This window comes from Diachasmimorpha longicaudata, chromosome 13 (assembly GCF_034640455.1).
Source record: "Diachasmimorpha longicaudata isolate KC_UGA_2023 chromosome 13, iyDiaLong2, whole genome shotgun sequence".
In the NCBI taxonomy this organism is placed as follows: Eukaryota; Metazoa; Arthropoda; class Insecta; order Hymenoptera; family Braconidae; genus Diachasmimorpha; species Diachasmimorpha longicaudata.
The window spans coordinates 3,578,193-3,603,372 of record NC_087237.1 but is presented as its reverse complement, the minus strand read 5'-3'; the positions used below and the strand labels follow the sequence as shown (position 1 = coordinate 3,603,372).

Below are 25,180 nucleotides of genomic sequence, written 5' to 3'. Positions count from 1 at the left end.
CTCTAAATGTATATTCTGAAAACCGTTGTCCCATAAATTTCAATCGCAACTGCACCATAATTTCAACCACCAGAGGGGTGAGAAAAATGTAACCGCGAACAAACGTATAAAATAAATAACGAAATATAATGAAATTTCAATGCGTTGAAAAAAAAAAGACTATTGAGATGTTAAATTGTATCGTCACGGACGGTGTAATTTGCTGGCATTTATTGCCACTCAGAATGTGATCTCCGTGTCTTGGATTTATAATGAGTTAACGCTCATCCACCCACATTCGAGCGTTCTGATTTTCTGACGTTGGGTAAAATTTTAAATCGATGGGTACAATTTTTTTTTCAAAGTCCTGAGGACATTCAGGGACGCAACAGTGAAAGGGGTGGAGGGTGGAGGGTAATAACATGGGAATAGTAAGGTCGTATCTGTCGACTGTTGCAGAATTTACGAATCTGAAATATATCGAGAGCAGAGGGAGAGAGAGAGAGAGTTTTAATGTCTTTATCGTACCGTTGAGTTATTTATTGAGGTATATAATTCTCCGATTCTCAGATAACAATATATAGGAGTGCGTAATATGCCTATATATTTTAATATTTTTGTGACCACAGAATGACACAAAATTGTTTTAACTGCAATTATATAATGGAAGGATATTTTACATTATTTCCATCAAAATTATTTTTTTTTCTTCGCCTATTTTTTACTTTTGATTTATTCTCATATCCAAATTCGTATTTTGAAACCTCATGTTCCCAAAAAATTAAGAAACAACTTGAATTTTCACTAAAAGAGTGTCCGATATCTTTAAAAAAATGCATTCGACAAAATGAAACAGTAGTCTCAGTGATTCCGCGAATGTCTTCCAAATGAGGAATAAATAATTGACGACACTCTGCACTGATCTTAAGACCCAAATGATTTGTCGTGCCATTTTTTTTTCCACGATCCAACAACTGGCCCCAAATCTCACACACCTTGAATTCAAATAAAACAAATGTGAGTGAGAAAAATAAACGAGGAGATGAGCGGCGCCAGGACTCCATCTTCTCGCGCACGGTTTCACCGTAAATTCGTCCACGGTAATAGTGGCTTTCTCCCCATGGGTTCAGACGTGGGAGTTGGGCCCCCGTCACACATTCGGTTGGACCAAAGAGAAGAGTGGAATTACAATTAAATTGAACCAACAGTTTTTTCAAGGGATTTGCTTAATTTTTTAATTCAATTTGTTCTATTCTTCGAAATCATTCTCATCCGCTTTCCAATTAACAATTTTAAAAATTGAATGACAGTTATTTAGACCTGTCAAATGTATAATACATAACATATTATCTACATAAATATTATATACAATATATATATTTTCTCGACTATTTTATGTTTTCAATTTTTTTGTAAATTTTCGCTGACAGGGTAATATCATTATTTCGCTGATTAAAGCCGTAGTTAACAAGTCAAAATGAATTTTTACTAAAAAAGGGAAATGCAAAAGAATAAATAATGTCTGGGTCGCTGGGAAAATATAGCGTCCACTGTATTTCGGTTTTTCCACCAGCAGTAGACTCACGAATTACGGTGGCTATTCATTTGCATCTTTGATGCGTGGCTTACAAGCATGTACACACGCCAGAAAATGAGCTCTGCAATGTTGAATCCCAGGCTGTGTTGTAGTTTGTGTTGATTTGCGCTTATGTGTGCTTATGTGGCGACCCGTCAGCCGTTGCTTTGATGCCGTAGACGATTTAATACACCACATTGTGACCGCGCCTCTCGTGTAATTGCAATGTTGCTGGATGAAAATCATTGTCACGTCTTGTTTTATTAATCCACATAGGACAGAGACAATCATAACCTAAATTTTCTACGAAATCATTTCCTCATTGTTATTATCTCTCATTTATTTCATGAATTAATGTCGAGTACGTTATCATTATTTCTAATTAACTCTATTGATCTCGGATTATTGATGATTTTGTGTTGCTCCACTCGACCAATAAAATTATCATTCCTCAGTCCTATTTTGTATTGCAAAAGTAGAGGTGAATGATTTCACTTTAAATTCAGATATCATTTGCCATAAATCAGGAAATAAAAAAAAAAATCCTGAAATCATTTGAATAGAAATTTTATGGAATACTGTCTCGTTCACAAAAACTTACCATTTAATAGTTGAAAAAAAAATTGAAAATTTATACTCCCCCCAATGTTCACACGGCTAGGATGTTTATGTTTCATTCTTAGAGTCCTTGAAGTAAAATCGTTCCTGAATGTGGTCACAAGCGTGCAAAATAAACTCTGTAGAATCATCTTCTTGGTTGAGTATGGAATATATGTGTACCTACGCTCTCACTGAATTCTCCTTCTCTCCTTTTGCCTACTGCAACGGCTCCTGTACCGCCATATTGCGTGGGTGATGCTAATGGGGAGTGCATACAGAGACAGTCCTACCTATATTTGCCATCTTTTTGGGCCTCCAGTTTGGAAATTTTCTGGCTGAATTATTTGGAAATTTTCATGTGAATTTCTACGGGAGTTCGTTTACTCGTGACTTTGCGGACCCCGTCAAATGAGTTTACATTGGATTTTATGGTAGTGTGTGCGTTGCAGTGACTTCTGCCTTTTATTTGGCCGAGAAAATGTGAAGAAAGGATTATGGCGGCATTTCTCGACTAAATGAGATTATCATTACTTGTTTTGCAGAGCATACGATAAATAATTTTTTTGATTTATTCTATCGACTCATAGTTTCAAAATGAATTTGGGTTGTGAGGGACAAATTAATTGAAAATTGAGGTAAAAAATATAATTGCACGACTGAGAACAATTGGTTGAAGAAAAAAAAAAATAACGAAACATTGTTGTGCGAGAGAGACAAGTGTAGATCGTAAATTTTCTGTTAAGCCGAGGTGAGTGCACGGGCTCTTGATTTACGCGTGTACTGAGAAGATATTCGTGGGGTGGCCTTTTCACGATGGCAATGGGAATTATCTGGGATAATGCGACGAGCTTATTCGCGTGTACTCTCTCGCCGAGTACAAAGCGGCGGTAGGTAAGACTGGAAAATAAAGGTTGAAGGGAAAGAAAAAAAAAGTTAAACATGTTTTATGACTCAATATACCTATTGCCAGGTGTTGTCTTCATTGGAGTCCTCGGACAATAATAAATATGAAAAATCAAATGCAATTACGGAACATTTCACATGCCAATTGCATTCGTTACCAATGCAACAACATTTTACCTGCAACCTCTCAGCATTTTCACTCATACAAATTAAACTTTTGGGGAGAAAGTCATAATGGACATTGAGAAATTTATCAATTTGGTTTCTTCAATTGTTCGCTAATGAATTCAGTAATTATCGTCGCTTAAATAAGTGTATTGCTGGGACAAATAAACCCGTAGACAGTGAAAGCCAGAGATGCATTCAGAAATCAATCGCTTTCAACAGAAATAATCGTAAATTTACGTCAACAGACGGTTTGAAACGTTAGACTGTTGTCTGTTGATACAAAACCATAGGGGCGTAAAAAATACCAGTGAGCGAGAAGATGAGAATTGGTCTGTTGTAACGACCACAGTTGGAGAGGTACCGAAAATAAAAGAATTTAAAAAAATATGAGTCTTGAAACGGCTGCAGAATTGCATCTCAGGTGCTCTCACCACAAAAGGCAGGGACATTAAAAACTTGCATACCAAAAGCCCTTTTGAGGTATGCAATCTTATTCTGTTTCAGGGAGAGAAAGAGAGAGACGGATAGAGAGAGTGATAAAAGATCTCATTAGTGTCTAGTGAATAAATTTTTGGCAAAGGAGAATTTTCAAAAAATTCGTTGTCATCACTCTCGTCTAAACATTACTCAGATCTATGTGCCTATATTGCATAATTGTCAATCATATTTTTGGACATAACACCCTCATCAACATTTGAATTACGTTATAATTAATGTGAAATACGTTAATAGTCTTCTGCAATGGCTGTTTAGTGCATCGATCAGAGTCGTTACGCTCATCGAATTCCTCTAGGTCTTTCGTTCTGTCGCTGAAGATACTATCGTAAACGTCGTAATCGAGTCTCAACACACGGGACACGCCTAGATTCGTCATCCTTGAGTTACAAAATACCGGTTCTTCACATTTTGCATATATATATGCAATTCAACCACCCAAGTAATTTTCGTTCTTTTCAATTTAGCAAATCCCGTAGGCGACATTCAAAATTCAGTACTGTTAATCGGATTACGTGTGTATTCCATTCAGAAGGCATTCGCATTAATCTTTATCAACAAATTTGCCGTTTTGTGAAATGAATGAATTCGTGTCGTTGAGAAGAAGTCAGAAATTAGTCTGAGACATTAATACGTATGATATTATTATGTAGATAGATGTTGTAAGATATTTGAATGTGATGATTGTACGAGGACATTTTTAATTGATGGGACAGTCATCTGCGGATTTGTGCGGAATGAGTTAACAAAGATTTTTTTAGTAAAATTCATGCGCAATGTTCATGATGGGAATTTGGTGCGTGGAAAGAGAAAATAAGAGAGGGTCTGCGCTCAACTAATTGGCCAAACAGTATATATGCACCGATTTATAGAGCGATTTACATCGGCCGTAAGGAATTTGTAGACCACGATTTGTTACACCTGCTATAAAACTGGCTATTACCGAGTCTGCTTGGGTACTGGATGGTACATATAAGTTTATAGATTTGAATAAGGTGTATTTCACTCTGAATATACATCGTTGAATTATTTTTTTCATTTATCGATAAATTCATCATTCGCAGATAGTTTCATACCCTGGGAGCACCCTATTAATCATAAATTGAGTCGCTAATGAGATGGTTTAAGATTAATAACTAGAAATGTTGGAAAAATATTGTTGTTGGATTTTCATAAATATGTTGAAACTAAGAAAATGGAGTGCGATGTAGGAGGTTTTTTATTTTGGAAATAGCACTGTTTAAATTTTGGGAAACAATTGATTTTTAGGGAATATTGAATTGCATGCGGACGAATGAACGAATGGGGGATTGAAAATTTTAAACGATTATTGTCAATTAATGAGGATTAGTTTGAGGAAATTAGAAAATTCATTGAACTCATTTGATCATCAACATAAACCCCTCAATAATTATCTCATTTCATTGAATACGACCTTTAATCGGTCGTTTTCACATCGTTATATCGAGGAGAAAACAGAAATAAAATGTGATTTCGTTCGGGTTGCGGAGGCGTTTCCTCGAGGACGATGTGGTCTCGCATTAATTGCCTATGAAAATACTGGGGGATTAGAAAGAGAGGGCAATTCGTGTTTCATTGGACTTCATTAGGGGCTGTACGTATGATGCTCCAATGAGAAACAAAAGTGAGTGGATGGTGACTCCATATAATATTATCGTTTGGCTGTTGTGGTTATATCGTTGGGTATGAACACACTTCACGGTTTTATGTCGGCTCCACTCTTTGGCTGATGCTGTAGTCTTTGCCCACGCGGAAGTCAAAGACAGAGCTTCGACCCACCCGGTTAAACCGAACTTACTATTGACGCCCATTTTGCACTTCCGGTTTGGTTGAATTATTTTTTCATACGTAGAAATCGATAATTACTTGAATGATCTCGATTTTAATGCCAGTGGAGTAGATTTCACATGAGTTAATTAGTTCATTAATTTGATTTTGATTAAATGCTGGAATTAGTAACGAAGTGGTAAACCGGATTGAGTAGATGGTTTGTTTGTATATTTATTACGTTTTATATCAGAATCTGATACATGAAAGGACATTTTAAATAGAAATTAAATTAACGAATTTTTTCATCAGAAATTAGATTAATTTTTTCACTCCCGAGTGGGAAAAGAGGGACAAAAGGTTATTTAATCACTTTAATCATAAATTTTTAATCGTCAAAATTTAATTAAAAATTAATCAATGCTTCAAACTCTTGAGTGACAGACGAGCCTCGTCACTCCATCCTCACACACGTCCTCTCGTTTATTAGTGAATGTGAGTTTTGAAAAGGGAGTGAGAGATCATTGGCCCAGGGGCACGGCATAAATCGCTATGGACAGACAGCATGTTCAACTAATTACAGATCCCTGATTACCGCAGTGGGCGCAACCATACCGGTGTATACCACCATGGGTTAATAAAGAAAAAATAAATTAATAAACCCTAATATCGCGTGTGCACGATCTCGCGGCGATTCTTCTTCTCTTCTCTTACCCCCTCGTCCTTCAGCTGATCCCCTTGGGAAGGTGTTTATTAATTTATCGAAGCAGAGATGGTGGACTGATAACAGAGGACGATTTTTGGGGAGGGGTGTAGGTCAGGAGTTTATTCAATTCATTAGACAGAATGAGGAAATATATATCAACATTTTTTTCTTCATTTTTTTAACCCAATATTTAAAGTCAATTTTTAATTATCCGGACGATGGTTATTTAGTCTTCGTATTGGAGAGTAGGGAGACATTCGAACACAAATCAACTTTCTACTAACAAAATTTCATATTCAGTCAGATGACCTCAAAAAAAAATTCTGAGAGTTGAGAAAAATAATATCTTCCCCATTCTAAAAATGTCTCTGGCGCACGACAAGAGGATGACTTACGATCGTCAAGGCACCCACCGTGCGCAACTCAATCCACATCACCAACTCCAAAACTCAGACCACCGCAGAAAGAGAGAATAACCAACAAGACACAAGCGATAAGTCATTTTAACGATAAGCCAGGGCGCGTGCAATCATCCTCGAGGACACACATCCACCGAATATTTATGCGAAATGTTAATACCCTCAGATGTGTGGTCCTGGAGCACCAGGAAATCGGAAGGAAATAGTATTCAACAGTTCCTGTCCCTTCTACTTATTCCAATGATTTTTCATTGACTCAATGATTTATGGGATTACCTGGGGCGTGGAGGGCTTGACAGACAGGTGCGGGGGTATGTGAGCTTTGCTGGGAGTGGGCGAGTTAAAAGACAAGTGAGCCTAATTTTTCTCCGATGTTAGCATTTGAAAAAAATTGAAAGTCTGTTTTGTTTTTTGGATTTTTTTTATCGCATGCGCGGAAAGTGAATTTTCGGAATTCATTAAAAATTTTAGGAGGAATTTTTTAATTGTTGAGATAATTTTGGAGTTGATAAATAATTTAATTTGATCCGTTTTATGGCATTATCCGTCCCTTTATTTCGTTGCACTCTTTACAAATCGTGGGTGTGCGACTCACATTTTGTCGGCAGAGGCTTAAATTGTCAACCCTCACCATGAAATACCGAGGTGGACTAGTTTAAAGGACATATTATAACGAGTGAACACACACGACACAAAGTCCTTGTATTACGACCAGATTTTATGGATTGTTTAATTTCTTTCTTTACTGTAATCCAAAGTCTTACGGTTATTTATAGCTAATTAATCTTTAACAGTGGAACAGTAGAGTGAATTGTGGCGTCGTAAGACTGAAGAATGAAGAGACAAACGGGAAAGTAACGTGACGTTAATTTTATTATTCCTTTGTTCATCCCGGGTTGTAAAAAAATAATTTATCGTCTTTATTAATTCCATTAATTTGTCATTTTTTGAGGTTTATAACCGAACAATAAAATTTAAATTCCACCTCTTTAAGCCCCAAAAAGCTGGCGGATTTAGACTGAAATTACGTAGGGGGTTGAGTTTTTTTTACGGCAACCCTTGTGACAACTGACCTATATATTCTACAAATCGATAAAAAATAACAATTTGAAGATTATCGTCCCATCATTGACTCATTCAGAGATTTTACGCCATTTTTTTTTCTACCCGTAACATGTCCCAGCGAGAAATATCCTTCCCTGCTATATTTTTCCAGAGGCAACCGACAAGATTTACACCCCCCAACGTCTTGATTCCGGTCATTACCCAGCCATTGTGCCCATAAGTGCATTAAGCGATAAGTCACTCACCGACGTTAACTAACAAATGACACTTTTGGACATACATTAACCCAATGGAATTGTTCAAGAGGACCAAGAGGTTCATTGCCGTCACCAGAAATCTCACAAAAAAAAAACCCCCCACGAGTGTCCAAGCGAGAAAGAGAAGAAACATGTGTGGCTGTTGGAATAAAAAAAAGGCCATTGTGGCGGTTATGAGAGTACGAGTGGGGAACATCGTATGGAATAGCCGGCATGAAATACGATGAGAGAGTGCCTCGGGTGCGGGACTTATGCTAAGTACACGCACACAAATTCAGCGCGTGTGCCCCATCAAGACGAGAGTATAAGAATTCAGACGGACATCGTGTCCTTGGAAAATTATTTTTTTCTTACAATTGTGTGTTTTCTCAGAGCTTTTAATGTGTTACATTCAATGTCGGGTTCTATTTCCCCAGAAGAGTTGGCAGGAGTCAGGAAAATTATGTCAATTGACAGTTAGAACCAGTCAAGGACATGTTGACTGTCTTTACAATTTTTTATTGAACATTTATATCAGTATTTGCGATATTGCTATGTATATTAGTATTAATAATTGGGGGTTAATAATTTGATCATATTTCTGATTAACTCGTATGGTCATCTATGGTTGAATTTCCATCCGTAAATAATCGAAAACGAGGTGTATAAAATTCATCGCGTTATTCAATATTTTTTTCTTCTCTCCGGGGCACGTATGGTATCACTGGTACCATTTGAATTCCCCTGGTGAGTTTTTTTTTGTATGAGTTGGTGTGAGTGGGCGTTGTTAAGGTACAGTGAAGAACACTTGGACCACGTGTTCGTTGTAACCTGCCAGTCTTTATATGGATTCTGATGGGTTTTGAACGAGAACGAGGGAACACGGGTAGTGGCAGAACGACGACGGGGCTCGTGCTATAAAGAGAGCTCAGTTCAATTCCTTCTGAGGTATCTGACTACCGATTTTCAGTGGTGTTATCTCGCGGATCCATTTCGCCTCGAATGATGAAATCAAATTGTTTGAAAAATTTCTACCTCAGCTTTATTACTTATGTTCATTCAGTCGATTTCAATCTGAATGAAACCAGTTTCATGGGATTGTCTGAGTGACAGCTGTTCGCTTCAATATTCTTGGAGATATTTGAAAAGTTAATTTCCGAGGGAAATCGGTAAATTGTGTTTTCAACTAAAAATATCACTGACTTGTCAATGAAATTATTTCTATTGAGTTATCGTTGATGGGATTTTCATTCGTTTCGAGTGATTGAATGATTAAAATTTTTTCAAATTTCCAACGTTGAGCAAAATCATTAAACTAAATTTCTCACTCGTCATTTCCTGACTTTGACTGATGAATTTTATGTCGATTAATTTTTTTCCACGACATTTCGGTGCCTTTTAAGTCGATGTCTTTAATAGATCGGTCTTCACTGGATCATTCAATGACTCTAATTTTTTAGTTGATGAGTACAATGCCTGAACACTCGTCAGGGGAATGAAAAATAGAAGCGAAGAAAACATGTGGGGAAATTTGTAATCAGGGGTTGAATAAGAATGAAAATAAAACTAAAAATCAGTGTTCCACGTTCCGCGATCTCAGCGATAGTTGTACATTACTCAAATGTTCCTGACAAATATATAAAGGTTTAACGATGCGGCATCACACGCAAACGTTTAACTCCCCCTCGTCGTGAACTCATGTCTTTCCCCACCCCTGACACTCATTTCTCTTGCGTATAGAGAAGGAGATCTGGTACTATAACAGTGAATACCTGGGGCGACGTTCACCATAACTCATCTTCATCGGCTTGAACTACGTCGTCGAGTTGTGTTCCACTCTCCGGGTGCACCCGCACTTCGACATTCCGGGGTTATTATATTCACTTTGAGATAAAAATATGGCTGTTGGGGGTGAAATTCGTGAGGGTTGTCAAATCCATTATTTTTACGTTCAATAGTTGATTCGAGGGACGTGAACAATCCCTAAAATTTTATTGATATCTCCTGAAGAGCCTTCTTAATTATTTAAAATAACAAGCAATAAACGAGTTCGAGTTCCATTATTCCTTCACAATTAAAGGAAATCGTTTTGTCTAAATCAACGTTAATGTCACTCTAAATGTTTCTAATGATAACATTTAATTTTCACAGTTTACAAAATCTCCTACATTTTAAACTCATGTTACTACTAATTTCTGTTGCCCTCTTTCTCAAAGTGTGAAATAATCGGAAAATGATGACTCGAACATTTCAACCATTGAATATGTTATTTAAAGCTCCCAGGACATTAGCATAACTCTCAATTAGGGAACTTGTAGGATCGATGGTGCAGATTTGTATCGTTCGATCCGAGTGCGCGTGGGTTCTTAAGGCGATTATGCAGCAGTTGCCCACGGGTGACATCTCTCCAATCGTCTGGTAAAAAAAAAAAAAATACTCCAAGTACAAAAGTTTACGTTAATTAATTTGATATCCACAATTTCCCAATACCTGTTGGCCATATTTTTCAACCGAGTGCATGAATTATTGGCCCCAATGGATCGTTAAGCTGATATCGATTAGCCTCGTGTTATCTGGTGCGTGGTCATTCGTGCGAGGTGTCGGGGTTTGTTGCATGTATTTCATACTGGTTTTTGGGGACAGCTATCTACCGATCACTATATCTATTATCTGCAAAATAAATCTCATTAGTTAATTTTCTATGGGGAAATAAATTTTATTATTTACGTTTTGATGTTGGAGATATGTTGATGCCTCAAGGGAAGTCTGCGTGTGCAGAAAAATAAGAGAGAAATTACCATTCTCGCAAAGTGCAGTCGTTTCCGATAGTCTTGCATCATCCATCCATCGATTTATCGACATCGAGAAGCAGTGAGATTTCGGTAAAATGAACAAAACAAAAATCTACTCTTCAATCGTATATTTTCTCATCAAATTCACCCAATCATCTCGGGATAAATCTGAAAATGCTCAAATGAACTTGAAATTCACTTTGCACAACTGTTCATGCGCAGTAGATCGTCGTCCGTTCGCCCTTTCGCGCACAGTGCAAATCACGTCAATTTCACCCACAAGTACACGTGTCCCAAAGTGGGAGTAACCCACAATATTTTTCCCTCCTCCCCAGCTTTTCAATTCTCCATCCTCCTCGTTGCCACTTCTTCATCTCAAAGATCTCTCTCAAATTTCCATCCTTATTCCCCCGTGGAGTGCGTGGTCCCTCGGACTCAAACGCCTACACGTCCGTGTAGTTGCAGCATCCACACTCAAACACCGTTCAGTCAAGCGCGTGCCTCCACGCGACCAACCACCACCAAACCACTGGCTTCACTCTCTCGACGCGCGTGAGACGAGAGGAATCTGAACAACCGTTGTCCCATACACGATCTTGCAATAGAACTCCTAATCACCGCATAAATACATCCCTAAATACATTGATTTGACGATTATCCAAGTAGTGTTGACATTACCAATCACCGTAATTCCACGATCAGCCCCCAAATTCAGGATTTAATCATCAGTGTTTGTAAACAGTTTATCAAAGTGGGAGATCAATCTCCAATGGAATTCAAGTGTTAATCATCAGTGCGAAGTGCAAGTGTCTGTGATGAAGTGCCAGTGAAAATATCTCACAAGGATAGCCTTGATGATACAGAAGATCCCCTCAAAATTCAAGATCTTCATCCCCAAATAATCCCTAAAATCCCAAACACAACGAGTATCAAACTCCAACGACTCCCTACAACTTATCCACCGAGTCATTTACTACTGTTGCAAGATCGGTGAAAGTTAATTGCGAGTCTTCACAAAAGTGTCACCATAAGACGATTACAGCGTAAAAGCCGTGTTGGTTGATGCTCGACACAATTTTATGAACCTGTCATCTCCATTAATCCCCCAAAAACGCCCAAGAGAAATAGCTCCAAGCGAATGGACTCAAATTCGTCACGATAAATCGGTTGAATGTCATCGTGACTTTAGCACATTTCCATGCGTCTGCACCCCTTCAGGCGGAACTTTGTGATCATCAGTTAGTGGAACACGAGGAACAACTTTCAGTGTGTAAACGAAACGAGTAAATTTCAACCGATGAAATCATCATCCTCGTAAGCTGTTCGTGAAAAATCAAAGGAGATTGGAAATCAGTTGGCGTTGGTGTGGGATACGAGAAGGCGCCAACCTGTTGCTCAAGATACATACCATAACACCCAACACTTGGATATCAATGATCGCAATGTGGCTGGACAACGTACGCCGGCGCCCTTGATCATCAGTTGTCAAGAGGCTTCTTCGGGATTTTATGAAAAAAATTTGCTCAGAAGGATCTTCCAAGTACTGGAGTGCATTGGACTATCAACAATCAGCCTCTTCATGAGAATCAAACTTGATGATAATCAGTCAGAGCAATTAGATTTATCAGAATCATCGAGTATGATTTGGAAGATTATATTTTTATCTGCCCTCTGCGGTGGAATAGTTGTTCTGGGTACAAGAACAACAACAACAACAACAAAAGAACTTCTCGAGTGTCGGGCGAATTTGACCGCTGCTGTAAAAAATGATACGGTATTTCAGGCCAAGATTCGTGCCGCTGATTATATATTCACCGGAAAGATCAAGGAGATCAGGGGTAATGATGTACACGTGAGGGTGAAAAGGGCTATCAAGGGGGTTGTTAGCCATACGATTGATCTTGTTGTTAATGACAGTTGTGCATTGTATGTGAGGAGAAGTTACACTGGAATATTTTTGGTGAAAAGGGAGGATGGAAAAATTATCATGGACTTTGGACCGCTACCACTTACGCTGACCAATCTGGATAGGCTACATGCCGCTGTTAGAGGTAATTGTTATTTATGGGAAGGGTTCATGGATTAGAAAGTACGGTAATGATTGGATGATGGTAGACTTGGGAAGTGATATTGTTGGTGTTTCGAGGGAAGATAGGTGCGGTTTTGGTGAGTCATGGGCGTATGTGAGATATTGGTTCTTGAGTTTAATTGGACAGAAATATCAGTGGCGATGTTGGTGGTCAACAATTAGGTAGCATTTGGTGGGCAAAGATGTACGTTTACACAGTGAGAAAACATATGGTTATTAGGGTATCAGTATATTTGTTTCTAATCATGTGATACCAGAATTGGGGGGGGGGGTAAAATTTTTCCTGAAGGATTAGGCAAAAATGGGGTGAGATGGGGCACAGGACTTCTCTGAAGGGCTTTTCTTCAGGTAGATGAGGACGTTTTTGGTGAATGATGAGCGTAGGGGGGCTACTCCCTTCTGATTTTACTTTATTATTGTTGTCGCCTGCGGTGTTGGTACCTCAGGTGTTTTCAATAATTAGACAATATAGTAACGCGTACGTTTTGATTTACTGATGGATAAATATTACATTCTATATGCTAATCTTGAAATATTTCGACATATATTGTGTATGAAACTGGTTGCCATAAGTGAATTTAAACCCTATCAAACATCACACTTATTTGCATGATGGATACTTATATAAATCTATGGTACCTCGTGAAAAAGTCGATGGGGTTTTAGCATATGGCAATTTTCTGGTACGAGAGAATCGTCTCTTGATACATATTTTTTTTAAATTCAACCACGAGTTGGAAAAGTGCATATCGAAGTGAAGAGTTGATTGATTAGAAAGTTCGGTAATGACAAGATGATAGACTGGAAAAGTTATAGTATTGCTGGTCTCTGAGAAAAGATGGGTGTGGTTTTGGTAGATGGTGAGTGTATGTAGTGCAGGATTTTTTTTATTTCAATTTGCCGATGGCCACCAGTGGTGTTCACCTATTTAATTGATTGGTAAAGCTTGTTCTCGCGACATATGGCCTTTTGGTAAAGTAGAAGAAGGGGAAGTGTTGCGAGCAGTTCCTGATTATCGATGACGAAGAACCAAACGATATGGGAAAGTTCTTCATTGTATTCGGTTATTAGGATCGTTAGAGACCGGTTAACATTATCAATTCCTTACCCTTTTTTATTATTTGGGTTACACCCTGGGGGTGAGAGAGGTTATGGTAAAACCGTGAGAATTTATTCCCACTCATACCTGTGATTATCTAATGCTACGCCGGAAGACAAATGCTGCGAGGGGTGCACTGTCAATCAGTAATCAGTAGGATGTGATAACATAGGCGGATTTTTTTCATGGAATTTCAGGCTTGCGGGTTGAGATTGTTTATTAGGAGAATTGCGAAGTGATTATTATTTGGATGTGATAGGATAGCACGGGGTCACTGGCCTCGATGTTAAGATTTTATTACTTCGTATCATTCATTGTCGATTATTCTTCGGAGAATTTCTACCAGAATGGATTGATGGATTCGATAAATGTTCAGATCAATTATTGGATCGATGAATCGAATATTTAAAAAACCGATGGTAGTAATCGTTCTTCAGATATTCCTCCCGAGATTGGAATTATTGCCTATCGGTTACCCATCCCCTTTCTGCCCCGGCTCGATGCTGCTCAACTGCAATGGTCGGTGGATATCCGGAATTCCTCGAGGCCATCCGGTTCCTTCTGATGACGATATTTTTTCATATGTGCAATATATGAAAAATAAATGGCAGGAACAAATCCAGGACCAATACGATGGTCAGAAAATTCGAGAATCGAACCTCTTTCATTTAATAAAATTAAATCAACAGCCGATTACTTTCAACATAAGGAAATAATGTTAAAAATAATGTTGCTAATTTATGGAAAAAAAATGTCCTGTATACGATAACCAGAGACGTTTCCCACGTGGTTTATTATACAGAGAGATAATTTTCCCTCGGAATTGTTGATAACAAATCATTTCATTCGCCAACTTTCTATCCGAGATCTCAAGTGCTCTCCTGCCAACAACATTCTGAACTCTTTTCTGTTATCTCAAAGAGACAACCTGCGACACCTGGTTCAACTCATGGAGTCCAAGATCTCCCTCGCCCACATAAAATGCTCCACAAGTTTCTCACTTTTATTTTTCTCTCCCTCTCAATATTTTTTTTTTCTGTTTTACTTCCCCGCAATTTTCAATGGAGCGTGTGTCCCCGTGTGTGAGTTAGACACGCGGCATTTATGCGTGGTTTGTGCCCCACTACTGAATAGCAGGGGAACACAGGACACCGCAAAGTCGTCACTGTGGAGAGGACAAGAGATCACGCATAATACGTTGGCAGGCTGAACAACCCACGCTGCCAAGTTTCACAGTGATCTCTCTCTGTACACTGCCGAGATGTTGGGCTTCTTCTCCAACACTGACACACCCTGGGAGAATGCCCAGGTGTGTCTAGGTGAACTGGAAAAATTCACTTTTATTGTAATTATTCAGGGAACTATCTGGGTTTTAGTTTTGTTGGGTGTAAATCAGGGGGAACATTGGGGTTGATGTTTGAGAGGAATTCTTGACGATTTATCTACTGGAGTTTGTCTGGGTTCAGTTATTGCGGTTGGGGAAAGACGTGAAGATCATTTATCAGTTTCTAAATGGACATTTCGGGTCTAGATAAATATAAATGACAAAATTATTTTTATTTTTTTAGCAAATCGTTAATGATTAACTTTTCCTATCTTTGATTATTCTCTTCAGCATCTTCCCTCTCTTCTCCCGGACTTACCCCACCTCCAGGAGTGAAGGGAACTAAAAAAAAATTAGCATTGACCTCGCATGAATTAATTCCACCTCTCCATAAAATGGACAGGGGTTGTTGACACTCATTGTTGAATACCATCTTGGTAAACCGTAATTATCAGTTCTCTCTCGATATCCTCATGCAAAATATGATCCACACGATGCAGATAACCCCTGTCGATGGCTCGATACCTCCATAACACCCATGAAAAGGCAAAAAAAATTCAAATAAAAAGGACCTCTAGTGTTGGTGAGGGCAAAGAGCAGTCTCGATTTGCCGAGTGGGCGATCGTTCTTCGGTGAGTGTGTGAGGATAGGGAGATCGATCTCGTTTCACATTGTAATCCCCATTGGAACGATATCAGAGTAAATTAATCCTACGAGATATTTCTCCTTGCCATCACAATGGCCACTATACGGTACACGTATAATACTCGCTCAAATCGACACTGTAACCGTGTCCAACGGCTGAGTCTCACTTCTACCATCGAATGAATTCCAATGCCGTAGGTTTTATTGGGGGTATTTTTTTTTTTTTTCACCGAGAGAGGACGACTATGGTGAATATATATGGATTGCACTCTCGGGGGATATCGAATATCTCTTTGACAAATCGTTTCCACTTCGGATCTGGTTCGACTCACTGTAACGATCGCTACCGATCTTTCATGGGATGTGGGTAAATGGAATGGGTTGACCGACGTTTTCATTAATATTCATGAATTATTTTTTTTTGCATTTTGCGGATGACAATTCCAATTTTCACGATGAAAATTGTCATTTTGAGAACATTAATAGGGACAACTGAGACAAAATCCCTCGCCTCTTTTATTATATATTTTTTCCTCACAACCCTTTAGCTTCACTCCATTAGTTACGCAATCAATTTTACCCCATTAACTTCTGAGACATCTGTTCAATATTAACAAAACCACTTTCATTAAATAATCGACCGAACACAAATCAAATGTTCCAGTCTCTAGCAGGAAAAACTTTAAGTGATTGTTTTTTAATCGTTGGTTTATTTGAGGCGCGGTTGACAAATATTTTATGAATATCAATAACTTCTCATCCCTGAAAACACGTTGACAATCCCCCATATCAATTTCAACGTCTCCCCCTTTTCCCCCCTCTCCACCTATAATTGCAATTTATAATACCGAGTTTCAACGCTCTCTCGTCATTTTGTCACGGCGCGGGGGTTTATATAGACGAGTTGTTCAGCCTCCGGGGATTATAGCCAGTGAGGATACTTCTGTTGTGTATCTCCACGGGTGTTTAAGGGCAACAAAAAAAAACCCCTCGATTGTGATGAATAAAAAAAAAAGTGTCCGCAAAATATTTGGTGGTGTCCTTGCTCATCGTTTCTTTTTTACCCCTCGTTCCATCTCCCTCACATTTTATTTGATAAATCCGTGGGTAGCTCGAGCTGATTGTCCAGTACTGGTTGTGCGTTACACATTACGTATTATACACGCTTTATGCACAACCAGAGAACCCGCTGAAAAATTGAGCCCCCGAAACAGAATGCATATTTACCTTCATTCTTCCTCTCATTTTTTATCGGCGATGTTTATGAAGGTTTATTGTACCATTGAGATCGAGTCTGACAGGCTACCGTCGATTTATCGCCGATGCCATGACACAACAGCGGATAATAAACTCTTCATCATGAATAAAATGTTTGGAGGTAAAAGTTTGCCGTAAGATAAAAGTTAGGGAGATAGGGTCATATATTTATTCAATTGATGATTGATGGTTTTTGTTGAGAATTGATGGAACTTATGTGTGAGAATAATTTGAGAGACTTGAAAAATTACTGGGCTAGAGAATTGAAGTGACGAGTCGTCAAATTTCGAAAATTTCAAAGCTCCTGAGATGGAAAGAAATTTTGGGGAAATATTTGACCTCCGAGGGGCAAAGGGAGGGATGAAGGTTAGTTTTATTGTTAAAATTACCCTCTCAAGTCGAATTTTTCCACCAAAACTTGACTTAAAAATTGGATCATTGTCATTTTGTCCCACGTTTCGCCCTTTAAAGGTCTAATTTTTATCCAAAATTTCTTTTCGTGTAAATGTTCATCTATTACTGACATTTCCCTGTACGATTTATTTCGATGGACTTGTTTTTGCTAGACATTTCCATTAATTTGATTATTCCATAAATTGAAAAGTGAAGTGACGTGTAAATTTTGAAGAATTACTTTATCACAAGAAATTCACTTGACTACTTGAAGATTTACTGCTGCACTTCTCTTCCAGAATCAAAAATGAGTCTAGCCCTCGCTTCGGGCGGCACCTGCCCTCCCCTTCATTCTCATCAGAATAGAATAGAGATATAGAATAGACAAATGATAAAGAATGAGTATCACTTATGCATAGATCCGCTATTTTTATCGGGCTCCCGGGGTGTGTGACACGGAAATAGTTCAGCGTATAACTCGGTCATAGACGTAGATTTTTTTTTTTGTCGTGACAGAGGTGAAGAGTCAATGTTCGAGTAAATCGGGTGTTAAAAGCTTTAACGGCTGACAGGTACGCGCAGTGAGCGCCTGTTTGAAGATATTTTTTACGGGACGCATTACGGATGTTAAAGTGTATCTACTCTCCACTGGGGGCATATGAATCATCAAGTGATCACACCATCCGTTGACATCTTTCGTAAAAGTATTTTTATTTTCATTACAAATAAAATATCAGTAATCGTGTTCTGATACCTAAATAATGAATCACTTTGGAAACTATAATTTCCAGATTTTTCAAAAACGTACTTAATATGTTGGTTAATTTTTACGCATTAATTTTCTTCTCAACTCATTAACCAGCGAAACAATTCAAGAACAAACCGTGCATTTGTTGAATGAGAAAAAGTATTTCCTGGAGAAATGTCACTTAAGAGAGATTTAATAATAACTCCCTCAAGGGCTTTGGTTTTTTGTCCTCATCATGATGTGGGATCGGACGCAAATGCACCTCAGAAACTGTTTGTTTCGAGTGCCGCTCAATAGGTCTGACAATGAGTCTCACCTTTGCCACCTCTTGACGCTCGTAAAGACGTTATTACAGTTATTACGAGGGGCCCTCATGAGACTGTTATTGTCGTCATTATCCGTTAATGCGAGAACCAGAGGATGATCAATCGTTAGTGAGGGCGAATTCTTTCTTCACTCGGCTTTTTAGACCCATTTTTTTTTTTCGACTGTTAAATAATCGGTCGGTGTTGTTGTTTGATAATGGATTGTAGGGGGCTATTTGCGGGCAATATGAGTAATTCATTGCTGTTGTTAAACTTGCTATTTAGTATCATGATGCCCAATCGTAAAGGAATCATTCTTTGGAGGGCTTTTAAATCATTTCGGATGCGTGCAATTATAATTTTTCGTCGTTTGTATTTTAAAAGTGCAATTCTAGAGAGTTTCGGATGAATTTTTGTTGGAATTATCGAGAGGGGCTGAGTAACTGGGCGGCAGCCACATTTTTTATGATTGAAAAATTGTAGATAAGTCATTAGAGAATTATTTATTGAAGAACTCCAGTGGCTACACGAATTATCTTTCCACATTTTTTTCCTAAAAGCCCTCATTCCAAAGATACCGTCGATTGTATGACTTTCTTACCGAATGAGAACAAAAAAGCACTTCACATCGTCGTAGTTTTTTTTTCTCTCCTGAAAAAAATGTGTCAGAAGGTAGGACAACGTCATCTAGTCTTAGGACCAGTCCGGCGACTAATTGACGCGTTGGGAAAGGCCGAAAAAAAAAAATAGGAGACAAGTATCAAGGGACTGACGATGCACCCCCGTAAATATCGGGACATGGGTCGGAATTGATGGGGTTGTTGGACGCCTCCAGAGTGGAATATCTGAAAATACAGCATCCTGTTTGAACTCGTCTTATGCCTCCGGAGGAAAATTAATAACGAGAATGGATGAACATTAGTATTTAGTAATGGAGCAGCTAGATTTTAATTTTATTTATATTGATTACAAATTTTTTGCCCTTCAGTTATTGGACAGTTCAAAAAACCGTGCAATAATACTTTTGGTTTCTGAACATACCAAAAATTCATTTAGGAAGACTCTCGTCGTATCCTCGTGATTTACCTCGTTTTAATTAGACCCTTGTTTATTCACTGGTGTGACCGTTAAGTGTTCAAACATTCGTACGTCCGCTTTACGAGACCACGGCCTTCAAATATGAAATGCCTGGGAAGTTTTTGAAATGAACGAGAAATAAATAAATAAAAGTAAAAATTGAGTTTTGCATTGCCTCGGGGACAAAGCCATAAAATATCAAGCGTAACAGCTTTCAATTATGGTACCCTCTACCGCGTATGTACGGTGTGCTGGAGAATTAAAAATAATAATAAGGTGAGAGTGACAGTGGAAAATAAAATATTTCTTCTCTCAATTCATTTATCAAGAGATGTACTTAATTGATGAAATTAGGATGTTTTCTAATAAAATATGAAATTTTCACACGATATGAAAAATAAAACTACCGTCGCTTCCCAAAAAAAAAAACTTGACCTTTTCTCTCCGTACAATATTTATTTTTTTAACTATAATTGGCCTCCAATGTTCGTAAAATTCCAATTGATTTAATGAACATTCCGTATCAACAAAATATTCCAGCACTCCTCCCATAATTCCTCATTATAAAAACAATAACGACAAAATCCGGATAATAAATTCACCTGCAACTTATTTAATTAATCACCCCTCGTTTCGACAAGTTGTGGTACAACAATTCTTGCACAACACTCAGATACTCCATTTATAATAATAATTTTTTTCCCACCGCTGTGAGAATGTGAGAGGTCACGGTTGTAACGCGTGTAACGCGCGTGAATTATTGAAAATATGCAACGATTACAATCGCAGTGACTCTTTCACTCCACCCACGTCCTCTCTATATTTATCGATGACAATAATTATGTTCGTAGTGCGTCAATTTCGAAGGGATCTAGTGGAAAAATTATGCCCGAAGATATGCATAACCTGCGAGTGATAAAATCTTTAATCATTAAAATTCCGTTCGATCCGATTGTGTCTGATCCACCAGAGAGCGTCATTATATCGGCCCCGGGGCTCTGGGTTATGATCAAGATGTAATATTTTCACAGGGAAGAATGTCCAATCTTACTTCTCTTCTCTCACCGAAACCTTATAAGGGAATCGAGTGGTTATTCTCACAAATCCAAATTAACCTGGTGTTCGCGCCGTTGTAACCTGATGCCAACGGGTTTCAATGGTTTAGGGTTTGCTTTACTGAATTCTGAAAGAGGTTAAGCTGTGAGGGACTCGGTATTTTGATGTTGGAGGGAATTTTGACGCGGAAGAAGTGACGGGGATCAAGTGGAAATGGCCTTCTTCATGGAATTATCAATATATTAAATGAGAAATGGCTTCCGAGGGAGTCTTTCGTCGTATAAAAAAAAATCTCTGAGTTGATAATTCTCAGTTGAGTAATTTTTAAACAAAAATTTTCATTCATACTTAGTAGCACTTCTTCATCCGTTCCATCTTCCTAATCATCTAACTCGAGAGCATTTGAAGGACGGCCACATGCTCTTAGGTCCACTCGACGTGACAAATTTATTTCCTTTGAAATTCGTGAGAAAATTTAACGAAAAAACACTTGATAAACCGCTATGATATCAATTTTTTAAAAAATCGGGCCATCGGTTGGCGATAATTATTCTTTGACACCGAAAAAAGAGAAATAATAATAATACGTTTACAATTTGAGTAAAGTCTAAAATTGAAATTAAAAGCAAATTTTTTATCGAAATATCAAGTTTTTAAAACAGATTTTAGAATATATTTTTATGAGATATATTTCCCGCGGTACAAGAAAGGAAATAGTTGGAAAATCCATAAAAAACCGGGAGAAACTTCTTTTCTTTTTTTTCTCATCTTTGGAAGAATCGGAAGAATTAAATCTCCAGAAAATGTACGGAGCCACCGACTCCTGAGAAGAGTGTGAAGATGGTATGATCCCGATAAGAACCCCGACGATACCCACTGGGTTCCTCACCTTTCGGAAACACTTTAACTCGGTAAGGGCGGGTGGGTCCTCTCATTTGAATTAACACCCGGTGTGTTGCACCAACCACGTAATTTATGGAATATAAATTCACGTAAAATCAACCCGGGGTAAATTCAATGCCTGGCCACACCCGATCTACGCCCCCTTAGCGTGTATATTCTATTTGGACGTTTAAAAAACAGTTAAAATGACCGTAAATCTGTTGCCGGTAATTATAACTATGTTTCGAATGTATTTAACGACGATTGAATGGATTTTTGTCCTTTTATAGCGGTCGAAATACGACCACGGGATTCCGATCATTAGATTTTTATTACCGATAATGAAAATTAATGGTTTAGAGAAGAGTTTGATAAAATTCAATTTTGTATTCTTCATTAATTGAGAAATGGATTATTTATTCCTTTCAATGAATTTGATATTTTGATGTATTTGTTAACACTTCGATTAATTATATTTAACATTAATCGAATCCTATGAAGCCCACAGCTTTCATTCTATCGAACTGATTGCATTCTCCTCCTGTTCCATTGGCACCCACACACACATCTCCAGTCCCCCAATAGCATCTTACATTCAAAACGTTAATTACAAGCGTCTTCCATACCTTTTATGCTATCGATGGAGGAGGATTCGTTCGATCATCTCGAGTTTATTGTCTTCATCAGTATCGAATTTTCACGCTGCGTTATTTATCGTTTTTTCAACATTCGATCGTATCGAATTTCGAAAAATATTCATTGATTATTTTCGAAGTTTTCATTTGTCGTATAAAAAATACAAAACTAATTTCTTCATTGATACGTCATCATTAAATCTTGAATCAACGTGTGAGAATAAAATGTTGATCGAACTGGACACCTGTCCTGATCTAATATATAATATTCACTTCGTGATATATACTATCCCCCTCAGGCATAATACTATACCATACTATATCATCTGGTCCCTGAATGATGATTCTTAGCAGAAATTGAAATATTGTCATCAATCACATCTATCGCAATCGCAAATTTGATTTTGATTTCTCCTTGAATGTTGATTAAATCCTGTCCAAACATATACCGCGCAACATTGGCCCAATAACCAACTCAATAAACCTATTTTGACACATGAACAAAGGCCAATTGAATTCGATTAATCTCTCTATCATCTTGAATCAATGCCACCAGCCACGGTACCAATGTAAATTCGTGAAGAGAACTCTCATGCCGGGCGCACATGAGGGCACGTGGGCGGATTCCTTCTCAACGGTTATACACCCAGCGTCATGGGTCATTACGGATTCGTCGTAAATTTTGTATTAGGCCCTCCACTCGGTCCACCCAAGCCCTCCATGACACTGACCACTCACACATACCCATTTGTACAATGTATACGCTTCTTGAATCGGTGTTATGTTCAGCTACGATAGCCGCCACTTGGGTGGCATTTCGGGTTGTTTCGGTAACGATCTACATGGTACATTGATTTTCTCACGCAGAATTCACCGGCCATTTCATGGCACACCATTGGCTAAGCAAATTACGGAGTCTGATCAAGGAGAATGATTTGGATTTATTTAATTCTGCGAAGTCTTTAGGTAGCAGAAGGTTTCTGATGTCGGGTATTTCCGCCTACAAATATCGAAGAGTAAACACAACCGACGCTCAACGGAAACCGACAGGAGCCGAGTGAATCCGAACAGTTCCGGGAGTGATAGGACGTGAATTTTGGGCTTTTTAAGACGGGGACGAATAATCCGGTATCATAAACAGGAGCGAGATAATGAAAAAAATAACTGGTACTCGAGGTCCTGTCGACCAACACTTTAATATTATTTTTAACCTCCCATTGTCCCTCGAGTCTGGATTGATCGTGCGAATAAAACATAATATTTGAAGTCCCCATACGATATGATAATTTAAGGTGTCGTCGAGGCTTTCAGAGTATCTCCCAGTTGAGATGACTCGTCAGAAAATACCAGCAGAGTCCAGTGGTCCACACTGCGGGGGGAGGAGGGTGAAATCCACCAAGTGGATTCCCACTGGTGTGAGCATTTGTTTATGAGCGTGACGTTGTCGTATACGGGGTGTTTTTCAGAGATGAGTTGGTACACGCCCAGTTGTTTTTCAGTCGTTGGGTGAGATCGACAGGCAGGTGAAGGGACTCGGGGCAACTATTCAACATTTATATTCAACCGAGATCGATCGTTCGATCCGGTGACGTTCACGGTGGCCGAGAGCTGCCGATCCTCGATGCAACAGGGACATTCTCGCCTCTACCACCGGCATAATTTCAAATTTTTTTTATATTTTTCAAAGCGAGTTTTGATCTTCTATTTTATTCCGTTTCTGCAAACACCTCTGCCGTGATTTTCATGTTCTCCGCTGATAAATGTATCTCTAGGCTGGGCGGTTAAATTCTCTCGTCATTTTCCGGGGATTGATAATTAATTATTTGGTGGATAGAATGTGATAGTAAACATACAAAAGTATTTGCTACCCCCTAAAACAAAACGCTAGGAACTTGACATTGAAGTTATCTTGAATAATTAGAAGAATTGATCAACACTTGGTCAACTGAAGTGTTTGTAACCGGTAATTTTCTGGTTATCATCGGAGTTATCCGACTGCTCTTTCTCATCATCAATTCAATATTTAACGCACCGTGAATGATGAAAAATCACTCATTAATTTAAACATTATCTGGTTTCACGTGAATCAAACCCAATAAATTTTCTGAAATAACCCACAAACATCAGGAATTACCTACTTAATTCTCTGTGAAATTCCAAACAAAATTTAATGACAGAAACATCCCAATGACGAACAAAAATCACGCGGTGAACATGAATCGATTCTGGCACAGTAGGTGTTCGCACGATGTAACCAATGGCTGGCAATAAAAGGCACACGCAGTAATATATAATCATCGAGAAAACTCTCTCGAGACAACGCTTGTATAATCACGGAGACTGGCGCCACAATTTTTTCATATTTTTTTTTTTATTATTATTCAAAAAACATGGGAAAGAAGGTAACCCCCATATCAGTGGAATTTATAAGTCACGCGGCACATTGCGTACGTGGGCACCAATAAGTGACTTTACGGAGGAAAAAAAAATTCTTTAAATGATCGCAAGTGCGAGATAATGTTTTAACGTCTATTGGTGCATTGAGGCTTATCGTTAATGTGAGAGACAGTTGTACAGTTGCCCTGGTATGATAAGAGTCTAACCATGGGGTTGCGAACCGAGTTATCATGGCGTTTGTGAGTAACGAGTTCACTCCTGCGAAACGTAACAAATCGATCTTTCTCAGTCTCAATGGTAAGTGTAGCTTCCGGCATTGAGGTAGGCTGAGCTCCTGGTTCGACGATTCCCTGGGGGGAGTCAAGTGCAAGTGCCACTTAAAAGTTTCAGGATTACCGAGTTGAAAAAAATTACAGCATTCACCGATATTAATCTTACGGTGAATGGTGATATCATGGAGAAAAAAAATCATAACTTTACATCATAATTTTTTATTGAGTTCACCATGAGTTCATCATCGTTGAATGGGCATTACTTTTCGCAAAA

General features: G+C 38.4%; 1 protein-coding gene and 1 long non-coding RNA gene across 19 annotated transcripts in view; one reads left to right on the top strand and one right to left on the bottom strand.

Annotated features, from left to right (window-relative positions):
- Window positions 1-25,180, top strand: part of LOC135168413 (agrin-like) — a 256,515-nt gene that overhangs the window by 23,680 nt on the left and 207,655 nt on the right. For 2 of the 17 annotated variants that reach the window (XM_064132567.1, XM_064132566.1), the window contains exon 1: window positions 11,215-12,778. The exons of the other annotated variants lie outside the window; for them this stretch is intronic. In XM_064132567.1, coding sequence (XP_063988637.1) covers window positions 12,307-12,778 — 472 coding nt within the window. In that variant the 5' untranslated portion in view covers window positions 11,215-12,306. Of the gene's footprint in view, window positions 1-11,214; window positions 12,779-25,180 lie in introns of those variants that run through there. 17 annotated transcript variants of the gene reach the window in all.
- Window positions 10,098-11,213, bottom strand: LOC135168436 (uncharacterized). 2 transcript variants are annotated; one of them, XR_010300038.1, is made up of 3 exons: window positions 10,734-11,213; window positions 10,426-10,605; window positions 10,098-10,350 (listed from the first exon to the last, which is right to left on the bottom strand). It is a non-coding gene; the product is annotated as an uncharacterized LOC135168436 (long non-coding RNA). The 2 variants fall into 2 exon arrangements; XR_010300039.1 differs by having other exon boundaries at window positions 10,663-10,842.